This window comes from Erpetoichthys calabaricus, chromosome 2 (assembly GCF_900747795.2).
Source record: "Erpetoichthys calabaricus chromosome 2, fErpCal1.3, whole genome shotgun sequence".
Taxonomy (NCBI): Eukaryota; Metazoa; Chordata; class Cladistia; order Polypteriformes; family Polypteridae; genus Erpetoichthys; species Erpetoichthys calabaricus.
The window spans coordinates 44442731-44458299 of record NC_041395.2 but is presented as its reverse complement, the minus strand read 5'-3'; the positions used below and the strand labels follow the sequence as shown (position 1 = coordinate 44458299).

The window sequence follows — 15569 nt, the reverse complement described above, 5'->3', positions numbered from 1 at the left end:
ATGCCAAAACAAAACCATTATAATGCAGATTATTTACATTACTGTTTTGAGCTGGCGCCCTGCCCGGGGTTTGTTTCTTGCCTTGCGCCCTATGTTGGCTGGGATTGGTTCCAGCAGACCCCTGTGACCCTGTAGTTAGGATAAAGCAGGTTGGATAATGGTTGGTTGGTTGGATTTACATTATGATAATTTGTATTACAGTTCAACAGTTTTGAACAGCTCTGCATCAATTTCACCAATGAAAAATTGCAACAGTTCTTCAATCATCACATGTTTGTGCTTGAGCAAGAGGAGTACAAGAAAGAGGGAATTGAGTGGGAATTCATTGACTTCGGAATGGACCTGCAGGCCTGCATTGACCTCATTGAGAAGGTGAGAGTAGTCATACAGAGTATAACATACAGTAGAATTGTAAACCAATTTCAAAAGTATCAGACAATTATTTTAATAATTTTATATAGTAGCCTAATAGTTTACTAATAGCATCACATTTTTAATGAATTGAAGATGTTGAGTAAAGTTTAGAAAAAATAGATAACTTATTTTTTTTCATGCTAGCCTATGGGAATCATGTCCATCCTTGAAGAGGAGTGCATGTTCCCGAAGGCTACAGACATGACATTTAAAGCCAAGCTGTATGACAACCATCTGGGCAAGTCCAACAACTTTCAAAAGCCAAGGGTGATTAAGGGGAAGCCAGAGGCTCACTTTGCACTGGTGCACTATGCTGGCACAGTAGATTACAACATCATGAACTGGCTGGTGAAGAATAAAGACCCACTGAACGAAACAGTCGTTGGGCTGTACCAGAAGTCCGCACTTAAACTTCTAAGCATTCTCTTTATCAATTATGCTGGGGCAGATTCAGGTAAGAGTACTCATTAACTGACCTAAACACGTAATAATTAGTTAAAAAACGATAACTACAATAAATAGTTTTAACCCTCACTAAGAAATTGGACTAGAAAATAAATGGATAGATAAATAGTTGTAATATTTTACAGTATGCAGTTAAGAAATATTAAGACATCTTTAAACTGATCTTTATTCTATACTGTGTCTTTGATAATACAAAGTATAACCAAAAACATTAAAGAAAGACAATCAAGAACAATAAAGAGGTTAGAGCCACTTTAGAGGAAATATCTTTATGTGAGTGAGTGTGGCCATGTGCATGCATGTGCCCTGCAATTTGCTAGAACTTCAGCTTGAGTTATCCCTTCTTTTCTCCAGTGTTGCCAAGAGACTTTGAGTTTCTGTGATAGACAGTGAAAGTAGCACATACAGGAAATACTGGAAAGAACACCGGGTGCCAGTGATTAGTGTTGTTACCTAACAGAACCAACACAACTCATAACTAACACTATCTGCATGGATTTTGCAAGTTCTCCTAGTTAACCCCCAACATTAAAAACATGTGTATGCTAGGAAACTTCCAACTCAAAAACTGCTCCAAAATGAGTATGAGTGTGTACATGACTGTCTGGCAAACTCATAAAAGACTTGAGTGATGCATAGCACTCAATACTGGTGGGATAGGTACTGCAAACTTGTAATGGAATAAGTAGATTAAAAAATATAGGTTGGTAGATGAAAATGATAAATTTAGACTGAAACAGTTTGAGAACAGTATTAAAGATACCCTGCAGTACTCTAGCACCCTAGTCTGTGTTGATTCCTGCTTTGCCTTCAGGGATGAGATCTTGCTTCCTATGACCTTAAATGTGGATGAATGGACAACGTGAAAAGAATTTGTTTTTATGTAATTGCATTCATTATACTGTAATATGAACACAATAGAGGTTATTCATTGTTAAATGCAAAATAAAACAGTCATCCTTAGAAGAATTTTGTAGATATTCAGTTCAAAAAAGTGGTACTCCTAAGGTAGGAAATAATTAAAAGACTTATTTTTTGAATATGTTACTTTGTCAACAGCTGGTCAAGAGGGTGGAGGAAAAGTCAAAGGGACTAAAAAGAAGGGTTCTTCATTCCAAACGGTGTCAGCACTACATAGGGTAAGTATGGAAAAGATTAAAATATCTTGATAGATGAACAATAAGAACTGCCTTGAATATTATGTTAGCTAAGCTGTTAATACTGAAAATTAAAAGATGCAGCAATGCACTTCTATGACACTTAGTATTTAGCCTCTAACTTCCCACAGAAGCTCTCCCTGTATTACATGTGGGATTAAACCCTGGTCCTTAGCCTCACAATTGACAGAATGCAAGTCTCCTATCTTGTGGAGATAAAAGAGGCCATCTATAGCCCAGTCAATTAACATCTTTGTTATCTGCTGGTGCAGACCATCATCACTTCAACATAACAGACTTAGATGTTAAGTTAATTTCCTCCACAAGGTGCATATAACTCTAACATTGTAGCTGACATGGAGTTTGCCCTTAGCACTGGTTGTGACTCATCTCTTACTTTGGATTCACTCCCTATGTTTGACTAAGATAAAGATGATCTTCTGTATTATAGGTTGTATTTTTATTGTTACCTTTGGGAGGAATTTCTTAACAGCACTGTAATGGGCTTGTACATTATTAAATGCAGATTTTATGTAATATTTGCAAATTTGAGTAACTTTCAAAACCTTAGAGATGATGCCATTTCATTTAATAAAGTTCACCACAATAAATTAAAAGACTTTGACTATCCATGTATATTATTTAGCAAACAAATACAAACACAGCCACTTTTTATCTTTGTAATATTTTCAATATTTTATTTATTTAGTGTTTACATGCTGGAAATATATTTTCCAGTTAAACTACCTAAGAAAATGTTTACAGCCTTTTCAAGTCTGTGGACACCTGGGGCCTCATGTATAACACCGTGCGTAAAACTCATACTTTAATATGGCGTAAGCACAAAAGCGGGAATGTGCGTACGCACAGAAAAATCCAGATGCAGGAATCTGTACATACGCAAACTTCCACGTTCTTCCGCTACATAAATCCCAATCTGCATGAAAAGAAACGCACATGCACGCGCCTGCTGTCCTGCCCCAACTCCTCCAAGAATTACGTCTCTTTGAATATGCAAATCAATATAAATAGGCCTTAAACTCAGCCTTCTGTGAAAAGACAATGGAAAAAGCACGGGGGAAAATATAAGAATTTCAGCAAATACCAAGTGGAGGCAAGGAAAAACGTACTATTTGTTGGTTTAAACAGTGGTATAAACAAGAAAAGGAAGTTGATCGAGTGACATGGCGTGTCAGAGGAACTCGAAAGCTCAAGTTCACAAAGTCGCACAGTGCCCGAAATAAAGTTTTCAGATCTCAAAGTCGCCGTGAAAAACCGAGTCGTAGCCCAAAGTCTGAGTTTCATATGAAACCTTATTATGGTACAGAGAAAAAAACATAGGCACACAGTGGGGAAAAAAGCACGAAACATCAACTTTAATCTCGAAATTTCCACTTTGATCACGTAGTTTATTTTGTCATTAAAGTAGAACATCATAAACTTCATCTTAAAATCATTTAATTTACTAGTTTCTCAAATCCCATCGTAACTAAAGTAGCACGTTAAATGCTTTGTTTTGTATTTGATCTACTATGTGCTTTATACTGTATGCGTGAATCACTACATGCTTACCGGCTTTCTCTTCCTCCAACAGGACACAAAATCCATTACATTCACAATATTACAGCTCTCTGAATAATTAAAATACTGAGATGTATACTTGATATAATTTTCACGATGATAGGAGTTAAAGCATGTTATTAAACATGGGAACACGGTGGCGCAGTGATTGTGCACGACCTTCGATGAAATAATTTATTGTAGCAGTATTGTCTCTTTCAAACGTACTAACCCCCAATTCCTGTCCTTCCTTTTCTTTCTCCAAATACCCAATCGCCACACAATCAGCTCTATAATAGACGTTAAGCCATCTGTAAGCTTATAACGCCGATTCTTCAAAACTTTTAAGGAACGTTGAAATATCTTCGTAGTACATGTTTAATTATTCTATCCTTCACGCCAGTCCCAGTGAAGCATACAGTGCGAGGCAGGAATAATCCGTGAATGGAGCACCAGATCCTTGCTACGACACCGTGTCCTTTAATTATTAACAATATAGATTATTTAAATGAAGTTAAAGTTTTATCTGTATAATAAACATATTTTGCTGCATTTCATCTTAAAAATGATAGAGTCATCATATGTAAATATGCGCTTTTTAAAGTGGCTCAGGTTGTGCAATATTATAACAGTAGTGCAAGTTTAAAGTGAGATGATTGTACTTATAAGTACAAACAGTTCTACAAGGAGCACTTGATGGACTGATTGATTGCGTTTAGAGCTCTTGGGACGAAACTCTTTCTGAACTGCGAGGTCCGTACAGAAAAGGTTTTGAAGCGTTTGCCGTGTGAGAAGCAGTTCAAATAGGAAGCATGGCTGAGGCAGCGTGTGCTTGATGCTGTATACCGATAATTCTCTTTCCGATCAGCTGCTCCGAGTGGTGCAGTGAGAGTAATATGGAAAAAGATGATCCGCTGTGGCAACCCTTAACGGGAGCAGCTGAAAGAAGTAAAAGAAGGTGCAGTGACAGTAACAACGCTAAAGCAGTTATGGTATTTGGAATAGTTTGACCATTCCGTGGACCATTATATTGTTACTGGTTAATTACAATGAGATGCATTAAACTAATAAACAATATGCGGTTAATTTCAGTGTATTTATAAAGCCGCGTCAGGGAGGTGGATCTGAAAAAGAAAGGGTACCCTCACAGGAACAGTAGCACTGCTTTGACGCTGGGTGCCGCCAGTCTGCAAAACCGAGCGGAGAACTTGCGTACTCCAGGGTATGAGGTACCGTGGAAATGTGCGTGGCTTTACGCCAAGTTTATGTTTTATACATCGTGATTTTGAACATGGAAACATTCGTACGCAACATTTCTGTGCGTATGCACCATTTATACATGAGGCCCCTGGACTGTCACATTTTATACTTGACATATGACTATTTCCCGGTACTTTTAAAATAGATAAAACACATCATTCTGGAATTTCTGAATTTTTTATCATGAAAATATTCTGTTTCCCAGGAAAATCTGAACAAACTAATGACAAATTTGAGATCTACACATCCTCACTTTGTGCGCTGCATCATTCCAAATGAGACAAAGACACCAGGGAAGATGGATAACCCTCTGGTGATGCACCAGCTACGTTGTAACGGTGTCCTGGAAGGCATCAGAATCTGTAGGAAGGGATTCCCTAATAGGATTCTGTATGGGGATTTCAAACAGAGGTTAAGATTTTTAAATTAAACATTTTAATTTCATGTGATACTTTTTGTAGCAGGAGGCATTTACCCATAACCCATTCAACCTTTTTACAGATATCGTATCCTGAATCCAGCTGCTATCCCAGAGGGTCAGTTCATAGACAGCAAGAAGGGAGCAGAGAAACTCTTGGGATCCTTAGATATTGACCATAACCAATATAAGTTTGGACACACCAAGGTACACCTTTGATTATCAAATGCAAAGAAAAGGGAGCACTACATCTTTGAAAAAGTATTCAAAATGGGTTTGTTTGTGTTGGTGCCAGGTGTTTTTTAAAGCTGGCCTTTTGGGTCAGCTGGAGGAAATGAGGGATGACCGCTTGTCTCGCATCATCACTCGAATCCAGGCCCAATCCCGTGGTGTTCTCTCTAGACTGGAGTACAAAAAGATGGTGGACAGGAGGTAAGAGGGGTGAAATTTGTTATGCTTTGCTTTATTTGAATTCAGTGTCTCTGTTTTCATGCTGGTATTGTTTTCCCCAGAGATGCTTTGCTGGTCATTCAGTGGAATGTACGTGCATTTATGGGTGTGAAGAATTGGCCTTGGATGAAACTCTACTTCAAAATAAAGCCACTTCTGAGATCAGCAGAGACCGAAAAGGAAATGGCAACCATGAAGGAGGAATTTCTGAAGCTGAAAGAGGCCTATGCAAAATCTGAGGCTCGCAGGAAAGAATTAGAAGAAAAAATGGTGTCGCTTCTCCAGGAAAAGAATGATTTGCAGCTTCAAGTTCAAGCTGTAAGTGTGTGAAAAATCTGCAGTTACACCTTAACATCTGCTTTCTGCATTTATGCCTATTTTATATGCTGTCTTTATATATAGGAGCAAGATAATCTTGCAGATGCAGAAGAACGGTGTGATCAACTGATCAAGAACAAAATTCAGCTGGAAGCGAAAGCCAAAGAACTAAATGAACGCCTTGAGGATGAAGAAGAAATGAATGCTGAGCTAACAGCCAAGAAGAGAAAACTGGAAGATGAGTGCTCTGAGCTGAAAAAAGACATTGATGATCTAGAACTCACCCTGGCAAAAGTGGAAAAGGAGAAGCATGCCACTGAGAACAAAGTGGGTGTCTAGTAAAGAGGAAACATTGATATGAGTAAAACACTACAGAGTCCTTATGACAATGTCATTTTATAGGTGAAGAACCTGACTGAGGAAATGGCTGGTCTTGATGAGATTATTGCCAAGCTGACCAAAGAGAAGAAAGCGTTGCAAGAAGCTCATCAGCAAACCCTAGATGACTTGCAGAGTGAAGAGGACAAAGTAAATTCTCTGACTAAAGCCAAGGCCAAGTTGGAGCAACAAGTTGATGATGTAAGAGATATTAAATACTTTACGTAACCTATAAAAATTCAAGGGAGGATCATTTTGAATGTAGTAAATGATAAAGTTCTCTTATAAATAATTTGCAGTTGTGCTTAGTCGTTTCCATCTTTTATTGACTCAATACACACAAGCTCTTTAAGAATTTCTGGCTATGTCTTTCAGTTCTTGTAGCTGAATTTGAACGTTTTTCCATAATGGTATCCATTCTTGGTTTCCTTCTCCTTCTTTGTCTTTTATAATTAGCAGGCTGGTTAAATTCATTAAGACTAAATGGGGATTTTAGCAAACATAGCTGTCATTTTCTTCTTTTGCTGTAGCTTGAAGGCTCTCTTGAACAAGAAAAAAAGGTGCGCATGGACCTTGAAAGAATTAAGAGGAAACTAGAAGGGGACTTGAAGCTCTGTCAGGAAAGCCTAATGGACCTAGAAAATGATAAGCAACAACTAGAGGAAAGGCTGAAAAAGTAAATCACTCTTATTAATTTAGATACAGTGTATCTTTTTCTCCAGTGCCTTTGTCTTATTTGACTTTTCTAGATGGATAAGGAAGCCTTATACTTTGTATATAAAGGCACTTATTTGATTTCATTTTTCATTCCTTAGTCCTGGTGATAGGCCAAATTGCACAGACTAGGACACACAGTTCTGGCAAAAGGCTAAAGGTGTATCTGTGGAATATCTAGGTGTTCCAAATCCAGCTGAGAGGTATATTGCCTCAAAAATGCCCTAGTTCTATTTCCAGTGGGCTGTGCCTAGTATAGCATCTGTGAAATACATCTCCATACATGCTCAAACCACCTTCACTGGCTCTTTCTGACCAAGAGACAGAGTAATTTCGTATTGCTAAACTTTACACTGTCTCATTGTGAGTGAGCTCAGCATTCCTCCACAACAACCTAACTTTCCTTACATGTACTCATAATGTCATCACTACATAAAGCTAACGACCATATGAAGATACAGATTGAGAACTGAATTTTCCAAAATGATAGCATCAGAGTTGCCACCACTCTCCAGTACAACAATAGCACAACTGCTGCCAATTGCACTGATTTACTGATCAAATTCACAATCATTTTTATCATTAACACTTTTATGAACCTGCACAGAGCAACCCACTTTGTCACAAGAGAGAACCATAAGCTATGATCTTAGTTACAAGCCACTTAAAAGGACAACTCCAATGTCCCCATCCAGATTACAGTTAAGCCTCAACTCTGTCTTGATATCCTTCTGTCTATGAAAATCACAAACAGGAGACACACTTGTGACGGAGTAATTTGTTCATTTGAAACAAACTTGTCTTAACACTAAGTATACAAACAAAAATTTCAACAAATACAGGGACCAAATTTCATACTCTTGTGTAATCTATCACACAAACCCAAGGAACAAATGGTTATAAGCCTTCTCCAGGTCTACAAAGTGCATATAGCTAGGTGTTTAAAATGGCTGGATGTCTCAATGATCTTTAAAAGTATTTTCAGAAACAACAGATCACTCCTCTTATTTTAGTAATGTTTGATAAATTTACATTCGTTAACCATACCAAAGTCGCAACCAGAAATTTTGATAAACCATTTCTTTGTTTACAATTAACATTGGACACTGTTTAAATGAATGTAATTTATAAAAATGACCACTATGACGTGACGGGCCATTTGGCACAAGCGCTACATGCTTAGCAACCACAGAAAATCACAACAACCAGACACACAAAATGGCAGCAACCATCCATCTATCCATTATCCAACCTGCTATATTCTAACTACAGCGTCACGGGGGTCTGCTGGAGCCAATCCCAGCCAACACAGGGTGCAAGGCAAGAAACAAACCTCGGCCAGGGCACCAGCCCACCACAGGGTGCGCACACACACACCCCCACACACCAAGCACACACTAGGGACAATTTAGAATTGCCAACCTAAAACACACAATGGTGGAACCCATAAAAAAGCCTTAAAGTCTTATTTTGACATGATTGAAATAATAATAAAAATAATAAACTATAAAACATAAATTAGCCATTTTTGCACATTCCGGATGTGTAGGAAGCAATCCTGCAGGGTTTTTTTGTCCACTGCAATCAATTCTGCTGGGTTTGACTATTCTTTTGTCTTTATTTTTGCACATGCAATGGACCGTGTTAACAGTTTATTGTATTATTGAATGTTATCTACTAATAACATAACATATTACTTATAATTAATTCTTTGTAACATTTCAGACATGTTATAAACAATAGTTAAAGTACTAATCTAAATGTTACTGATTTATAAAAATGTATTTTTAGTCACATCTTTTTAAATTGACATTGCAAAAAAAATTCCTAAATACAAAGAAGCAAACAAATGAAAAATGAAGAGGTTATATAAAACTTTTAGCCACTGCAGGTGAAATAAACAAGTGTTTTCCAGTTATTAGATTAGATCATTCATTTTTATTTTCTTCACATATAAACCTTTCATAGTATATCTTTTTGTGTAAGCATAAGTAAACTCTGCCTTTAAGACCTCCAGTACAAAAAGCAGATATCAAAAACCTACCCATTCTTATTCACATTTTAGCTTTTAATGATATAGTGCGAAATCAAGAATATTACTTTTGAAAATATGTTCTTGGTTTAACATTTTGTATTGTTAAGAATGATTGCAATAGCATTTTCTTCTGACAAAATGTAGGTTATGCCCATTATTGCTGGAATAAAATGCATTTTTCAATGCATAGATTGTGAACACAAGAAAATAATGTTAAACTAGTGCATTAGTAAAACAGTGAAAATATGCATTTTTGCACAATTTCAGGAAGGACTTTGAGATAAACCAGCTTAATGGAAAAATTGAAGATGAGCAAGCACTAGCAGCCCAGCTCCTGAAAAAACTGAAGGAACTTCAGGTGATTTCAGTATTTTAACATGGAAGTCAATTTTTTTTATGTTATATATACTTTCAAGAATAATGCATTGAGAAAATCGTAAACTTCATTTTAGGCTCGTATTGAGGAGCTGGAAGAAGAACTTGAGGCTGAGAGAGCTGCTAGAGCTAAAGTGGAGAAGCAGCGGGCAGACTTATCTCGGGAATTAGAGGAGATCAGCGAGAGACTAGAAGAGGCTGGAGGAGCCACCTCTGCCCAAATTGAGATGAACAAAAAGCGGGAGGCCGAGTTTCAGAAAATGAGACGAGACCTTGAGGAGGCAACCCTGCATCATGAAGCTACAGCTGCCACACTTAGGAAGAAACATGCCGACAGTGTGGCTGAGCTGGGTGAGCAGATTGACAATCTGCAAAGAGTCAAGCAAAAGCTTGAAAAGGAGAAGAGTGAGCTGAAGCTGGAACTGGATGATGTGGTGTCAAACATGGAGCAAGTCGTTAGAGCCAAGGTAATTCACACTTCTTACTAAAACTAACTGGAAATCAGTCTTCACCCCTTTCTCACCTTCAAAGCAAATTCTTTACAGACAAATCTTGAAAAGATGTGCAGAACAATGGAGGACCAAATGAATGAATATAAGACAAAATATGAGGAAAGCCAACGGACTTTGAATGATTTTGCTACACAGAAAGCTAAACTACAGACTGAAAGTGGTAAGAAAGTTCTTCATTAAAAACACTAGAATGTCCAAATATAGCTTTAACAGATAATGGAGAAGTAGTAAAAAACATTAACCTTGTTTTTACTGTTTAAGTAAACATTGCTTACTTTAAGTAGTCCCCTGTATGCTAGTCAACATCATAAAAACCTCAAAACCGAACAATTATAAAGTTGTTATAAGGTATTAATAGAGCAGCAGATAGTTCAGCATTGCAGTGGTTTGCACCACTGTGTCACAGCTCTCCTCATGTATATTTGGCTTTTTTCCCTTCAGGTACACTGCCTTTGTGTACCCCTTGTGAAAGATGTGTACTTTTGCTTGGCATACAGTAAATTAATTAATAGTATAAGTGAGTGCAGGTGTGTATGTGGGAGAATTCTCTCCAAAAGGACTGGCACAGTGTTTCATTTTGGTTCCTACCTTACATCAGAGACCACTGAAATGGGTTTTGACTCCCCCCTTTGTTCTAAATTGGATTAAACAATTCACTAAATGCTTTCGTGAATGACAAAAACATCTCCTTCCCATAGTGCTTCATATTCTTAATTCCATTTATTTATTGCTGAAGTCAGTTTTTTTGGCCACATAGGTACATCTCTAAGCATCTGCATTTAACCTAAATAACAATTAATACATTTATAAAACATCTTTGAAAAATGTCAGATGTTCAGTGAAATATATATTCAATTAACAAAATGAAACTGCTATATTATAATATACATTTGATAAGTCAATTTTTAATTAGAATGAATTATAAACAAATATTTGGAAAATTAAACAATTAAAAACCTCTTTCATTCTTCATGTAAAATTTTTGGTAAGTTTTGAAAGTTATTAAGATAACAGCTAGGACAGAGAGGAAGGCAGAAGCAGAGACAGAAAAACAATCAGTAAAGCTGAAAAATTGATTACAAAAAGACAAATAATACACCAAACAATGGCAGTGTTTTGTCAGGTATCAGTCATTTTCTAAACCAGAGTCCTGAACACAGTCGCAGTGGGTGTTGGAGCCAATCCCAGCTAGCATAGGAACCAAGGCAGGAGCAGACCCTGGGCAAGGTTCCAGCCCATCACAGGGAGAATGAGCACACACACACAACATAATCATACATTAGGGCCAATATAGTATCACCAATCCACCTAACTTGCAATGTGTCTGGACTGTGGGAGGAAACCTACACAGACACGGTGAGAACATGCAAACTCCACACAGGGAGGGCCTTGCATAAGTCATAGATGAAGTAGAGTCCGTAATTATGGATTTATTTTTAGGTCTCTCATGATTATAATGGTACAGTAAGTCCAATGTCACTGTCAGATGGCCAGGAAGGACAGAAAAAATAAAACTAAAGATGCTGGGAGGAAAAAAAAAAATCTACAGGTGTTCTATTGCCAAAAGACCATACAGCACCCACTGGGCATTCCATCTAACATAAAAATAACTAAAACAGATAGATAAGCTTAATAAATACAGAATTTATAGTGAGGTATAATAACAGAGACAAACGGGAGAGCAAAGTTAATAATATTCTTATGATCAAACCTGCAGAAGATATAGAATCGGTCATCACAGAAGGAAAGAAACCTGGAGATACAGGATGAAGCAGTCAGTATATAGTGTATATACAAAAGGGAAATGAGAAGAATTTCGTTAAAATGCTAAACAATTTTTTAGTGAAAACCCCTGATTAGGGCAAAAAATATAGAACAGTAATCACAAGACAGTATTAAAAAATTAGCATACAACTGTTAATTATTATTCAGAGATACAGTATAATAATAATTCATTTTATTTATATAGCACCTTTCCCATGCTCAAGATGCTTTATATATATTCTAAAACCACACCAATCATAAACTAAATGAAAGTAATAATGAGATTTTGAGAGGTGAAATGCAATATGAATAAGGCTGCAATAAATAGCTGACATAGAAAATTCCTTAACACTGATTTTTGTTGCTGTCACATCACATGTGCTCCTACGTGTCTGCAGTTTGATACACATGGAATTGGTGGGGGTATGATAGAGCTTTGAGACAAATTTTTAACAGGAAGAGAAACTTAAACAATGACAGGGTCAAAAATGGAGGCAATGAAGATAACTAGTCCAAACATTCCAAAGTCTGGGAATATTTCAAAAGATAATAAAACCAGTCAGTCAAATGTAACATTTGTAAAATAGAACAGCTTTCCACAGCAGCGGGAATATGGGGATGGCCAGAAATCAAACCACCTGCACTTCGGAATAGGTACTCCATCTGAAGCTAAGCAAGTTTGGGCCTGGCCAGTACTTTGACAAGAAACCAACCAGAAAAGCCAGGTTGCTGCTAGAAGAGGTGTTAGTGAGATCAGCAGGTGGCACTTAACCTGTGATCTCTGTGTGGATTCCAGTACCCCAGTGTAGTGTCAGGGACACTGTGCTGTAAAAAGTGACACCATCCTTCAGATAAAACTTAAAACTGAGGTCCTGAATCTGTGTGGTCATAAAAAATCCCTGGACATCTTTCAAAAAAGTAGGTTGTTTCCTGATGTCCTGGCTAAAATGTCCACTATGGCCTGGTCATTCTAGTCCCCTAATTGCCCACTGTCTAACTCTCTCTCACCCCCATCCATCCATCCATTATCCAACCCACTATATCCTAACACAGGGTCAATCCCAGCCAACACAGAGCGCAAGGCAGGAAACAAATCCTGGGCAGAGCGCCAGCCCACCGCAGGGCACACACACACAAAAGGGACAATTTTGGATCGCCAATGCACCTAACCTGCATGTCTTTGGAATGTGGGAGGAAATCAGAGCACTCAGAGGAACCCCACGCAGACATGGGGAGAACATGCAAACTCCACGCAGGGAGGACCCGGTAAACAAACCCAGGTCTCCTTACTGTGAGGCAGCAGCGCTACCACTGCGTCACCATGCCGCCCTCTCTCTCACCCCTTTAACACCTAATACATAATGTGTGATGAGCATACTGGTGTAGAAATGGCTGCTGCCACATCATCCATGCAGATGATGCACATTGATGGTGGTTGAAGTGTTTCCCAAACTCGGTCCTGGGGACCCCCAGTGGCTGCAGATTTTGGTTCCAACCAGATTCACAATAATTGATAATAACTGATCTCACTTAGTTAGCTGGTCTTTTTTTCTCTTCTCTTATTCTATATCCAGAAAAGCACAGATGTATAATTTTATTTTTTGACAGCTTTAAATCTTTAACTCTTTTTTGTAGTTTTCCTACTATTTTCTTATTCTCTGTAGTCTGCTCCCTTCATTGTATCATAATAGTCAAAATTAAAACCAAGCTATACAGACAACTGGGTGAACAGCACTAAATGATGAAAAGCTGCAACTACTTCAGCATCAGTCCTACTAATTGGTCAATAATGGAAAGGCAGAGTGTAAATCAGGAAAAACATAAATAAAAAGTACAAAAATATATATTATCAACCTATAAATGCTTAATTTTTTATTAAAATGTATTAAAACACTTGATTTTGTAATTTCTTCATTGATCCCAAAACACAGAAACTGAGAAATAACAGCACACTTTATTAGGCTAGGAGTCCAATTACAAACAGAAGTTGGTTGGAACAAAAACCTGCAGCCCAGGGAGTCCCCAGGACCAACTTTGAGAACCACTGCCCTGTTGACTATATAAAGTGCTTTATGTGACTAGAAAAGACAATTATGTTTATGCAGTGCAATCTTTCCAAGAGCCACATCCACTTACCTGAGTTGATAGGTGTTAGTGAGCTATTAATTGCCTGCGAACTGGTAGACTGAAATTACTCGGATGCTCAACCTAGAGCAAATCTTATCAAGCGATGTAAAACTTTATTTTCTGACCCAATAACAAATTATTAACTGAAGTGATTGAGTCTCATGATGCAATGAAATATTATAACAAAAGGTTGACATACAAAATGTGCAAGCAGGTCGAAACCCTCCTCTATTCAACCGGCTCACACAAACCTCCTGTTCGTTTGTTGCAGTAGTAAGGAAACACAACAAAAGCTACTGTATCTTTTCCGATAACACTGGCACCAAACTTGAGGTGCTCTGCAACTGGTAAAAACAATTCAATATGAGGCATTCAGCATGGGGAAAGGGTGGAATAAGGTGTCTTCAGGCTGCAGTAAGGCTCTTCTCCATATCAGCAGTATGCTTAAACTGTCAGGTTAGTTAGCTGCAGAGTTCAGTAGGTTGAGGATTCTCCTGGTTTCAAGAGTTGCCATGTAATTTCTGTTTACTAATAGTATAGGTGAATCAAAACAATAGGTTAATCAAGTGAAGACACATATAGGCTCACAATGAACTGTGGAGTGCAACTATTTGTCATTATTTCTAAAGTGAAAAAATGTTTGAAACACATGATAATTTATCAAAATGGCAGTGGTAGCGCTGCTGCCACTCAGATGGAGACCTGGTTTCGCTTCCCGGGTCCTCCCTGTGTGGAGTTTGCATGTTCTCCCTGTGTCTGTGTGGGTTTCCTCTGGGTACTCCGGTTTCCTCCCACAGTCCAAAGACATGCAGGTTAGGTGCATTGGTGATCCTAAATTGTGCTTGGTGTATGTGTGCCCTGTGGTGGGCTGGCGCCCTGCCCAGGATTTGTTCCTGCCTTGCGCCCTTTGTTGGCTGGGATTGGCTAAAGCAGACCTCTGTGACCCTGTGTTAGGATATAGTAGGTTGGAAAATGACTGACTGACTAAGCACATTAAGAATCCCAGGTATGGTACTTCCGGCTTTTTTTCTGTTTGTTACCTACTTTAAAATTTTTCTCTCAGATGTATAAAGAGGCAGACTTAAATGTTTGAAACATCTGAAAAGGAAATTCCTTTAAGGAGCGAAAGTTAATGGCTCTTTTGAAATGTTATTTTGAGTTTGCCTCTGTTTGAGATCTACTAACAAGAGACTGTACTGTATCATGATTGGAACATATTACTTTAATTGCAACATTACTTCACCTTCCCCATTAAGTCTTCTAGTGACATATTAAAATTAAGTAGCAATTTATTGATAATTATCCACACGTGACCCTTCCGATCTTGATGTAATTCAATGTAAATCAATTAAAAAAATTAATAAACATCAATAAATATAAATGAAAAACTAAACTGCAGTGCATTTTACTTGCATAGCATGTGAAAACAAAATGAAGTACAATGAAACTAGTCAGAATTAATTTTTCCCCTTTGTAGCAATAAGCAAAGGTGTGTGTATGGGATTATTTTGAAGAAAGCATGTACTTGCAAGGAGTTTTGACTGGCAGAATTCTTAGAATGCTTGGAAAAGACAGGATATCACAGTCTATGGTTGAGAATGAGGGCTGCACACAGATGGTTA

The 15569-nt window shown here is 37.8% G+C and overlaps 1 protein-coding gene across 1 annotated transcript in view; it reads left to right on the top strand.

The window, feature by feature from the left end:
* LOC114645820 (myosin-7) overlaps nt 1-15569 on the top strand; it is a 51750-nt gene that overhangs the window by 16368 nt on the left and 19813 nt on the right. The window contains exons 15-27 of the mRNA XM_028793685.2: nt 202-372; nt 559-868; nt 1939-2018; nt 5062-5267; nt 5358-5481; nt 5570-5706; nt 5787-6042; nt 6127-6369; nt 6445-6621; nt 6951-7096; nt 9437-9527; nt 9622-10011; nt 10090-10216. Coding sequence (XP_028649518.1) covers nt 202-372; nt 559-868; nt 1939-2018; nt 5062-5267; nt 5358-5481; nt 5570-5706; nt 5787-6042; nt 6127-6369; nt 6445-6621; nt 6951-7096; nt 9437-9527; nt 9622-10011; nt 10090-10216 — 2458 coding nt within the window. The remainder of the gene's footprint in view (nt 1-201; nt 373-558; nt 869-1938; nt 2019-5061; nt 5268-5357; nt 5482-5569; nt 5707-5786; nt 6043-6126; nt 6370-6444; nt 6622-6950; nt 7097-9436; nt 9528-9621; nt 10012-10089; nt 10217-15569) is intronic.